General features: G+C 42.2%; 1 protein-coding gene across 1 annotated transcript; it reads left to right on the plus strand.

The window, feature by feature from the left end:
- The first annotated feature begins 8121 nt into the window (after window positions 1–8121).
- LOC115762708 lies at window positions 8122–9141 on the plus strand. Its single transcript, XM_030705032.1, has one exon. It carries the CDS (start codon window positions 8237–8239, stop codon window positions 8423–8425), a length of 189 nt encoding a protein of 62 aa, XP_030560892.1. The 5' UTR covers window positions 8122–8236; the 3' UTR covers window positions 8426–9141.
- The last annotated feature ends 2906 nt before the right edge of the window (window positions 9142–12047 follow it).

The raw sequence follows: 12047 nt of genomic DNA on the forward strand, positions 1-12047 counted from the left end.
GCTCTTGCTCCCAGTCCAAGTCCCAGTGCCAGTGCCAGTGCCAGTCCCAGTGAATGCCGCACTGTAATCGAACTGTCAGTTCTGGAAGAGAGCAGCTCAGCCTGGCAGGTTGCCTCGGATAGCATCTTCGATCGTGGCTGAATCTTGGAGAGTGCAAACAGCGACTGCATTGCCGTGGAATTTCGTTTTGTTTACTTGCATACCATCCATACCCTACCCCATACCCTATACCCATGCCCATGCCGGTGCCCATACCCTACTCCAACTGTGTCTCGTTTGGTTTTTGTGTGTGCGAAATTGTTGTCATTCTGTTGTGCAGGTCTTTGTGCTCGATTCTGTTCCATTCTCTGGTTCTTTATGGCTTGCTGCATCATTCGCTGAGTGACTGGAACTAAAACATGGAACTGCCACGTTTTTACGCGCCGTCAAGAGCTGCAGCTCTTGCAGCTCCCCTCGCGCTTTAGTGCTTTTTAATGACTTCTTGCGTGCCACATGCATCGGGAATGCATAACCGAATGCAGGCGAACGGAGTCATCAACAGCAAACGAATGCAAAGTGGAGCTGTGTTTCGCATTGAGAGAGAGAGAGAGAGAGAGAGAGAGAGAGAGAAAGCGAGAGAGAGAGGTAGTAGAAGCAGCTCTTTGCATACTTCTTGAGTTTCCGAGTTATTTGGAATTTACTTTTACCCTTGCAGAGGGTACTATAATTTTGTCATTTATTGAGCAATAAGTCAAAAGAGAAGCCATATAGCATATATATTCTTAGTCATAAGCTATATATATCGATATCGAGCAGATCATAGGTGCGATTTTGCATGATAAACTTATTTGTTTGTATATGAACGAAATCTTCTTATGACCTCACTACTACAAGATATTTCTCTATAAGAATCGTATATGCAAATGGATAGCTCTTTTTTATTATTATCTTGACCAAAATCGGCATCTACTAGCTATCCCTAGTACTATTGTATATAGCTTTTTTATGAAGAATCGATTGGGATCCTTTTATTATCCCGACTGGATTAGGCATTTATTAGTTCCGATATATTACTTACAAATGAGCACAGTTTGTTCAGCAGCCGATCACTATATCATATAGATCTATATGAAAAAAATCTATTTCATTATTCCCCTCACATCTGCAAGCCTATCGAGAAGGGCATTTAATATGCGGCTTTCATGCTCGCCCCTCTTGTTTTATTTAAATTGAATAAGAATGGGCCAGAAAGTTTGCTCTGCAGCACGCCAAATTGCTATACACAATATATATATATATATATATATATTTTCACAAAATGAAATATAAATTAACTTCCTTGATGGCATACTAAGCGTTTCGGTTTGTTCCATTCTTAATAATGTTGTTGTACACAAATCCTGAAGTCCCGCATTCACTCGCATTCACGAGCTGTTGACATGGCGTGACTAAACGCCAGAGGAGACTGTAATATACGTAAGTAGATGCTTGTGGCATAAAGTGATGGGCTTTAAGGGTCGCCAATCTCTCGAGTATTCGTATTCGGCAAGACTAAAGGGATTTTCGAGAGAGTGCTGCCTGTCCAATTCACAGTTAAATTAAGGTCTCGAGCTATAGTCAAGTAAACTCAATAAGAAAGTCAGTGTGATTCGATTTGTGTTTTGGTTTCTTCTCCAATTTCTAGAGCTGACTGCTAATCAAAAGGTTTCAACTAGCAAACAAATAGAGCTCGATGCCTGGATTCCTGTTGCTGCCTCCTTGCTGCCTGCCTGCCCCACGGTGTCAGCCCCTTGGAGTGCCTGATTGTTTCAAATAGTTTCAACCGCTTTCAGTCCACTTGAGAGATGTCAGTCCTTTTTAAGAGCTGTTCGCTCTCGGCTCGCTGCTGCCACCTTTTACGATGAGCTGAGTGCCAGGGAGGACAAAAGTTGCCGTTGGCCGTGGCCGTAGCCGTTCAACCTCTGGGGGCATGCCACATTTTGCCATTTGCTATTTGGTACGAGCATGTCTTCATTTTGTTTGGCCAAAATCAGTTGGGCGATGGCGCGTGGACAGCAGTTGCATCTGCAGCAGTTGAATCTGATGCCTCAGTTTCGAACCCCGACATAATGCACACGAAATTTTCAGCTGGCATGTGGCATGTGGCATGCGGCATGCGGCACTGACAATGCCAGTCGCAGTGCTCGCTGCACGCGCGTCAACTTGTGTCAAAAACCAACCAAGTGCCATTTTGCGGTAGTTGTGGCAATGACCGTGGCCAACAGCAACAGCAGCCACGACAACAGCAGCAGCAACAGCAACAGCAACAGTTATGCACCTTGGTTATATTCCAATTATTTGCACAGATTCCGGAGCAGAATCCATAAGATAATAATACTTTGTGCTCCCTCAAAAATTTTGAATAATTTCTTTCCCTCTTTCTGTATGTCAGTGATATCCTAGAGACTAAATCATATATATTTATATATTGCAATTTAGAAGGAAGCGGTTTAAGTTTATTTCAAAAGTGTCGATAACTTCTCCCAACTTCCTGGAATCGATAAGATATCGAGATACAAATATCGATAAGTCTAATTACTTCGTGAATTAATCTGAATTTGAAAGTTCGAATTTCTTTAAGGATGGTCTCTAGAAAGTTATTTGATTGCATTTCTTCTTCAAAGAATTCATTAGCTTTTTTATCGATCATTAAAATTGTTTTCGATTTATGATCTCTAGCTCTGACATAAACCATATTTGTCATATATATTTTCCGATCTACACAGATCAAAAATGATTTCATTTTTCGAATACTTCCTTTAGATAAAAGGAAGTTGATTCTGTTATCTAATCATCCCATCATTTTCTCCCATCTTGCGCTGTTTGGAAGCAGAGTGCAATGCCTTGAGCGAACCGCAGTGCACTGCAAATAGGTGGCCGCTACCCCAGGGCTGCCAAGCGCCCAGCTCCCAACTGTTGTTGGCTGCCCTACGCTACTCCACTCCTGGCCAGTCCACAAACTGAACTTTGTCGTGGTTGTAGCGGAAAACGTGGCCCACCCACGTGGCTGCCACCTCTGTTGCAGCACTTGCTGCTGCCGCCCGACGACCCGTCAAGCGTTTTGATTGAAATGTGTTTGTTTGGCTGCGGCTTTGGTTGTTTTGCTCTCACACCTTCCCCTCACCCTACGGCGCATTCCAGTCCCGCACACATCAAATTCGAAATAAAAAAAAAATTACAGAAAAAATAAAAAGAGAAAACAACCGACAATAAATGCGAGAGGAAGCAAGAATTTTGTGCGAAACAAACGTTGGAAAATTCAACATGACCGGCAACACCATAACCCCCCGATTGCCCACCCTATCCACAGCTAAATGCGGTGGGCAATCGCTTTGGCTTGAACACAATATGGCATCGGACATGGACACGAGCAAGCGCTGGGTGGAGTCTGAATAAATCCCAGGGATGCCAATGACTGCTGGGGCGGCGCTGTTGGCAGCATTGTTGACGTTTTGAAGCGTTTAGTGGTGCATCCACGAGCCAAGCAGCCACATATTTCCCAACATATTTCCATATAATGCCACACTCGTACGTTTCTTTGCCTTAATACTCTTAAGACAACTAGAAATGTATCGAGCATTTAAATTTTGATAATAACCTAACTTTTTTGGAACATAGACACATTTCTAATAATATGTATAATCGAAGCAACAAAACCTATTTATTGAGTATTAGCTCACGACTGCTTCTCAAATTAAAGCTTCAGACATCAAAGTCCCCAAAAACAGCAACTGCTTCGATTAACTATACAATTTCCATAAATTTCCAATACTTTTGTGGTATGAAAACATTGATATCAGTACGCGTTATATATTAATACTATTATCGATCAATTTACTAAGATTTATTCGTTTAATGCACGTATTTAAATTAAATCCGTTTAACGGTAGTTATTACCTATCGCGAATTAAACAATTGATTATGTTTCACTAACATATCTTTTGTTTTCCTTTGCTTAACATGAATTAAGTGCTTCCCAACAGAAAATGAATTCTATATCGATGTACAAGACGTTTTCGATAGAAGTGGATTACAAATCGATAAATATCTAGAGAATCGATCTATTGGCTGAAATAGCACTAACGGATCTTTTGTTTTGCCTTGCTTGAAATAAATGGAGTGCTTTTCCCAAAGGCATTTAATTCAGATAAAGGACGGACTTAAAGCTGTTATCGATCAATTTATCGAAAATGTACAAATTTATTTAAGCTTCAGTTACAGTTCATAAGTTTTCAGCAGCACAAATTCAACTATCGAGAGCCAATCAAATAAAAACTACAAACGCTCCGCAAGTCCCCAAGATATGTTCTGTATGCAGATTATCAACCCATTCGACTGTACGCGCACTTGTGTGTCGACAATTCTGTCCGCCAGGGGGCGTCTCGGTTCACATTCACAACAAACAACAAGCAGCAAACAGCACAAGGCACACGGCACACGGCGTCACAAGCTGTTTCGGTTAGTCTTTTCACTTTGGTTGTTGGCTGTGGGGCAAACGAAGTCATCAGTTGGCTACGCCCCCCCCCCCCCCTTCCTCCTGCTGCCCCGCTTCTGGTTGTCCCTTGCCATTGCCCGGCCCCCCCTCGCCATGGCATGTTTGGCAGTTCCCATCGCACGCCCCGTTGAGTTTGGGCAACTTTCAGTGTAGAAAATTTGCTTTGCTTTCGTTTTAATTTATTTTATTGCGAAATGCATTTTCGGTTTTTGTGTTTTGCGCTGATTTCTTGGCCCCGAACCCGAAAGTGTCGCGTTGACTTTCTGTCGGGGCCAAAATGAAAACAAATTTAATTTAAGTGTCAGTTACGCTTTTCACGAGGTTGCAAACTCGCAATCGCCAGAGAATGCCGCAGCCGCATGAAGGAAGTTTCTTTCTTTTTGTGCCCTTCCAAAAGGGTAACATAAATGTGCCACGAAGTGTGCCCTTATATACTCTCGATCAATCAGATATATGTGTTCTTGATGGGTTTCAACAGCCGGGTTTTTATAGCCATACTTACCTCCTCGTCTGTCCAACTAGTCTATAATTGGATCAATATTTTGCAAGGAAATAATGTTTGAAAAACTGCTTTCGCAACAATACTCCTCACATATTTGTCAGCACGTAAGCCCTGTGTGCTCTAGGGTATTTAATCTCTGTTCTTGTTTGTTTTTGTTTTTTTTTTTATTTTTTTCACTCAACACTGGACTTGGGCAAAAGTCAGCTGTCGTTAATGTTGCTCTTGTTTCAAATTTAGTTGGTTATCATATTGTGGTGGCCAATACGACACGCAACACCATTATTTGCCACATACTGACAGCCGGCATTTCCGTCCTGTCTCTGTCTCTGTAGCATGGCCCTGTGGCATAGCCCATTCCTAGCCCAATTTCTAGTGCATATGGTCGAGTCGTTTGGTCGTTGGGTCGCCCCGTTGTCCTTCAAGTGTTACTTGAAACAACTTGAACTAAACGGCCAAAAGCCATGCACTTGCACTCCATAGTGCGACCCCTGCACATTTCTACATCTGCTGCCACTTCACCTGCAGCTCAAACTCAGACTCGAACCCAAAAACTCAAGCTCTCGCACACAGTTCGCTCTTCATTTTAACCAGCTTTGGCTTTGGCTGACAAACTTTTGCCAATGCGAATACGTGTCGAAAGACTTTTAAGCGCACAAGGACACTTCAAACAGCGCACACGGTTACGACCTGCCCCTCGCTCCCTCTGTTGCTGTAACTGCCCCTGTAAGTGCCCCTGTTGCTGGCACTGCCCCTAGCTGAAAAAGAAACTCTCTGCCCATGGCCTTAAAGCTGCATTACGTGTCCTCCAATCGCAAGCGGTGACTTTAATGAGCTTGCAACACGGCTATATTGCCACCGCCAGCAGATAACAAACACGCAGCTGCTTCTGTAACTGCAACTGCAACTGCCACAGTCCGGCAAATTAGCCCAATAAAAACTCATTAAAAAGGGGCACAGCCCATTAAAAGATAACCAGGCGAATTTGTAATTGTAAATGATCGCTGATCTTTTACCAACTTCCCAACACACACAGACGCACCTGCTGTAATTGGGAGAGAGTTTTCAGCACTGCCCTTAAAATTAATTGAAAAACTTTTGCTTACTTTGATTTTCTTTTCAGAGAAATAAATGAACTTAGCCCAGCAAACTGATCATTGAAAGATCATTGATACTGTGGCTAAAAGCCTAGTAAAACTGTTCGCTGGCTCAAATCTTTGCCCGGCCCCAAGACTTGTCTCGCTACAAAGATTTTCAAAATTCAACAGGAAAAAATCGTCTGAATAAACTAACTTATTAAAGAATCGTTATCTAGCTTTTAGGTTTAGCCTAGGCAGTTCTTATCCAGCTAAGGCAGCAAGGTTTATTCATGGTTCGAACCAATTCGGTTCCAAAAACATATAGCTAGGCTTTTATCATAGGATAAGCATCTTAAATGATCTTGCTAAATATCATTTGTTGATTCATGCTAGATTTGCAAAGTTTTTTAATGCAACAATTTGTTGATCACCCAACAAGATCATAATCTAAGTGTAGAGAGCAGTTCGCGTAAATTATCTCATTTGAATTATAGAAATTAAATTAGCACGTCGATGGCGATAGCCAGAATCCTAGATTCCAGATCCCAAGTGATCGTGCTCTATATATTTTTTTCCGGCTGCCTCCATCAATTGTGATCCCAAGTGATTGTGAATAGATAAACTTCTATATTTTTCTTAGATCTATTAATGATCACTTGGGATCACTTATCTGTGCAAGCCGTTTGCTGACTGACTCGATTAATTGCGATCCCAAATGATCATGATCATAAACGACTATATGATTTCTTTCTGCATGCATGATCACTTGGGATCACTTGTCTATTCATTTTTTTTTCTGGCTGTCTCTATCAATTGTGATCCCAAGTGATCATCAAAAGATCAGCCGCTATAATTTTGTTTATCTATTCATGATCACTTGGGATCACTTATCAATCTCTCCATTTCACTCCTAATCGGCTCTATATATTTGCTTTTTATCAACGCTAAACCTTTGAAATTGCAACTGGTAGATCAGCAAAGATCATGATCTCATTCTGGATTGGACTACGAGTAGCTCATGAATAGAAGAGCATTGAGGAAACTGGCAAACTGTTGACAATGCACACTGATTCGAAGTGATCATGTTATATTTAAAGTTGCAATTAGTAGTCTCCTTATCTGAACATGACATCGATTGATCAAAATTCTAGATCATGATCTCACTGTGAAGGGTGTAGCCTACAAACTGATCTCATTCGCGTGCTGCAATGCAATTCGATGTGGCAATTAATTGGGCCCAGTCGGGGGCCTAATGTGGGGCTGATGTCAGTTCCACTGTTGTTGTGGCTGTTGTTGTTGTTGATCGATCTTTTAAATGACGTATACGCAACGTATTACCTGCCTATAAATGACGTCAACGGCTTGGAACTTGCAGCCGACGCGTGCGAATGTCGCGTCATTGCATGTGTCATCGATTATGTGTTTGCCAGTGTGTGTGTGTGTGTGTGTGTGTGTGTGTGGAGCAATCGATTACATCACGATCCCAGCTGCATCTGGCTGTGTGTATCTGTGAGATACATTTTTTGGCGGCAGCTGTCTGTGACTAATAGAATCAAATGTGCGCCGAATGTGGGTCAGGCATGAATTTGCATTTGCCTAGCGAGGCGCTGCGACGCGACGCGAGGCGAGGCTTCTATTTTTGGCCAGTCGGCAGATACAAAAATATATAAAACATTTTTCGGTCATAAAATCAGCGACAACATCGTGAATTAATCATATAGCTCGAGTGCCGTCGAGTGCCAGGCAAGGCGAAATAAGCCACAGACGAAGTTGGCCCCAAAAATCAATTGACATGATTTCTATAATAATACAAGAAACAGCAACAGCGACTCGTTGGGGCTGCTTGATATTATTGGGGCGTGGTACGAATGTTGGCCACCCAAATACGCAAAACAATCGCGAGGCATCGATCAAACAGCTGCCGCCTTTGGCAGTTGCCCGGGCAACTGTCGAGGACAACTAACCTAAGGCAAGTTGAAAGTCGAAGCGTTGGCCAGAAATCAGTTCAGCCAAAGGCAGCCAGGCGCTAGGACGACAACAGGAACAGGAATACTTGCATAGGAAATAGTAAATAGACACAACAACAACAATCAGTTCAGTTCAACAATTGACAATTAGCGAGATCCTGTGAGAGATCCTGGCAAGATGTGCGACTGTGGCTGCTACTCGTACTGCCTGCACGACGCATCCTGCTATTCGCACAGCCATTACCATACCCATTCGCACTCGCATCATTGCTGCGCTGGATACAAGTATCTCAAGTGTCTGTGTCGCTATTATCGGCATGTGCACTGCACCTGCTCCTGTTGGCGCCGAAAATGTTACCTGCTTTAAGCGCACAAATGTCAGACAGACGACAGTTTGACAGGCGCCGAGGATGCAGGCCGTCTGGATGGAGGATGGAGGATGTAGGATGGAGGCGACAGCACCATTAAAAATCACAACTCAAACAATGCAAATCAGCAAAAGCAAATGATAAAGTCCTTTAAGCAGTTGCATAACACTTGGCTGCATCGTCGAAGGTGAAAGAACAGGTGAAGCAGGTGGCACGTGGCAGGTGAAGCAGGTGGGAAACAGTTGGAGCTGCCAGCGTAGCTAATGGATGATTGGGGTGCGATTGCGAGGATAGCAACTAGCGTGCATACAGGTCGTATGTGCAACGTTTTTAGTTGTCTGGGTGAGTGTGAGTGTGACTGAGAGAGAGCGAGAGAGAGAGAGAGAGAGAGAGAGAAAGGACGAGCGAGCGAGCGATGCGGCCAACTTGTTATGGACCGACTGCATTTGGTGCAGAATCTCTCGCAATAACTAAAACGAACGGATTCCATTTAACTAACTCACCATGTACAATCCTACATAATTAACTAGTTAATATAGATGAGCATTCCTTAACTCACACCCACACACACACTCACAACTGGCACACGTAAGTTAAGTGCATAAGTTTTACTTGAATTGTCTCAAGCACACGATATAACTATATATATGTATGTTCGTTGCCTATAAATGTTAGTTATAGTTATCGATTCATCATCATGTTGATGACAATTTGCCATATTTGTAACGATTAAAACAACAATAAATAAAGTTTTATTCCAACACCCAAAAGAAGGTTTTATAGTTTGTATAAATGTTGAATGATTAGTTCACAGCCAAGTTTCCATGCTAGTTATCGAAATGTTTTCCAAAGCAATTACCTAAACAGATTTTGTATTGGAATACCCTTAATCTAAAAAAATTTTTTTGATTTGGGCAATACTCAAAATATTTCTCAAAAAAAAAACACAAAATTATGGCTCATCAAATCTGACCTAGAAAAACTTTTATTTTTTAACGGTTTACTTTACTTAACTAAATTATAATTATTTGTATAGTACATAAAACAAGCTTAAAATTAAATTTACTTTCAGCTCGTTAATTAGAAATTTTCCAGAGCTCTTAAAGAATTCGCTTAGTTAGACAATTCAAGCACAGCACAAACATAATTAGGTCTTCCCGAAAAGCAACCCAGACTTTATAGCTTATATGCTTAACCAGTTTATGCGGGTAACAATTTCAAGTAGCTCCATGTTGGTTGGGGGAGGGGTTTGGCGTATAATTTGCCATATGATAAATTCTTATGACTAAGCAAATTACAGCTGTTCAAATCCGACACTTAATTTGGCCAGGAGTTACGTATGTAATGAGCCCGGCCATAAGCATAATTCGTAATCATTGGGTCCTTGGATGCTTGCCTGACTTTGCAGCTGCCTCCCAAACACTGGAAGAAGTAGAAGAGGAAGAAGAACAAGAACAGCTTCTTGTCAACATTGCCCAATTGGCCATATGCAAATGGCAGGGCAAAGTCGCACTCGAAGTGCTGCCAAAAGCCCGGACAGCTGCCAAATTTCCAAATTCCATTTGTGGACAATGGGCGGGGGGTTGAGTTCCTTGGGAGGTTGAGGGGTTTGGGGGGTTTGTTTGAAAAGTCAAAATGAAAATGTTGTCATTTTGTGCATTGAATTTACGTTTATTTGATGGCTTCTGGGCTATTCGAGTCGCTGTGTCGGCGACAATGATTATCCGGCCTTAACGACTGCCATTTCGACAGGCACGACTCCCCTCCCCACCCCATCCCTGTCATACCCTGCGGGTGTGCTGGCTGGCATTATAGGTGTTCCGGCCGACAAACAAGGTGATTATGACACGAGTTTTCCCTCGGACGCGTTAATGGACTCCAAATATGCTGTGGCATCCCACCACAACAAAAAAAAAATACAAGGGAAAAAAAGGAATTCCAAAAAAAAAATAAAAATATGTATAAATTGGAGAGGACAACGCGCGTATTTATTTAAATTTTGTATTGCAGGCGGGGGGTCACAGGACGTGACCGGGACTCGAGCGGGGCTCATGAATATCAGATGGAGCAGAGAGATGTAGCTGGAAATCAGCTTTGATATTGGTTTTTGATTATTCTCGCGGTGCGATGTGAGTGGCAGTGGGCGTGGCAGGCATTGCTGGTGTACATTATCCTGTGACATTTTAATTAAACATTTCTTTCTTGTTGTTGTTGTTGCTGTTGCTGTTGTTGTAAATAAATAAATTCTGTTTGCGTGTGGCGTGCAGTCTGCATGATTTCCGGTCTGGCTGCGCTGCCCTTGAGAGCAGCCCAACCACACCTTCCACTACCCCCTTTCAACCATGCCTCCCCTTTCAGCACCCATCTCGCCCTTAAGCTAAACGCAACGTCATAAAATGTTTACAGCTGACTAAATTTTCATTGCGCATGCAAATCGCTCGCATAGCTGGCGGCAACTGTTGCCGCTGCAGTTGCAACATTGTTGCTGCATAATTGTCTTCTGGCAGTCCACTAAAATCGGCGGCCTGTTCCCTCCCAACTCCGACCCCAGCAACAATGGTGAAAAAATTATGAATTGTTTTCCTATATATTGTTGCATGCCCCGAACCCATTGAAAATGTGCAAAGGGTGGTATATTCGCTTTTTGAATAGGTATGTAACAGGCTGTAGGAGGCTTCATCGAGACCTTAGGTTATAGGCATGCTCGATCTGGATAAACTTCTGATTCGATCACGCTTTAAATTGTATTAGTATATATTCATTTAAATATTGATAACTTGCCAGCCTTCCTAAAAATCAATAGATATCGATATTGACATTAAGTTTTATCTAGGTTGATCATATCTGGAACTGCACAGTTGGTGGGCATATTGTCGAATAGTATACACAGTTATAGAATTTTAATCCTTTGGGATAACTCAACCCATTTTCTAAGTAAAGTCCTAAGCTTTCCTATTTAGGCACATCTGGCCGCCTTGAACATTTAATCAAGATCGGACTATGATGTCCGTGGTTAAATTGAATGCATTTCTCACAGCATAAGTTTCCATGTAAAGGGCAACCCCTAGTCAGCTCTTCCCGGCTAGATTTTTCAGACTAGTTTTTTATTTGCCAGTGTGCCCGAATTGTGTGCAGTGAATGGGAGGCGTGTCAGAGGCTAGCGGTCGCATATCAACTGGAGGTGCAACCGCCTGTGTGGTCCGAGGACCAGTTTATCGATAAAAAAGAAATAAATAAAATAAAGAAAAGAAACGAAAAACTGTGGCATAATTCACAAACAAAAATTGGCGAACAAAAAATTTGGTAAAAGTTTGAATGTTTTATGTGACAGGAGAAAGAGACTTGTCGATGGGCGGGGGAGAGGGGGGCAGTGGGCGGCCACTTTGGTAAATCATAATTTATGATCGAAACTAAGCCGAGAGCTGAGTCTGTGTCTGAGCAGAGTTCATAGTTGAGCTGCCGCAAATACTTGAAAATATTTAAGGCCTAGACTTTTTTATGCTCGTTCGCAGAGTGGAAAGATTATATTGGATTTGTACAAAGCCTGAGAATAAAGACTCACGTGAGCTCCTCTAAATGTTAGAATAAGAATCTATAGCTAAGAATCTATATATTTAAGCG

This window comes from Drosophila novamexicana, unplaced genomic scaffold (assembly GCF_003285875.2).
Source record: "Drosophila novamexicana strain 15010-1031.04,08,12 unplaced genomic scaffold, DnovRS2.1 tig00000644-arrow-pilon, whole genome shotgun sequence".
Classification (NCBI taxonomy): domain Eukaryota; kingdom Metazoa; phylum Arthropoda; class Insecta; order Diptera; family Drosophilidae; genus Drosophila; species Drosophila novamexicana.

Bases quoted from the DNA above. Each gene is read 5' to 3' on its own strand.
- LOC115762708 (XM_030705032.1), top strand. From the start codon at position 8,237: ATGTGCGACTGTGGCTGCTACTCGTACTGCCTGCACGACGCATCCTGC.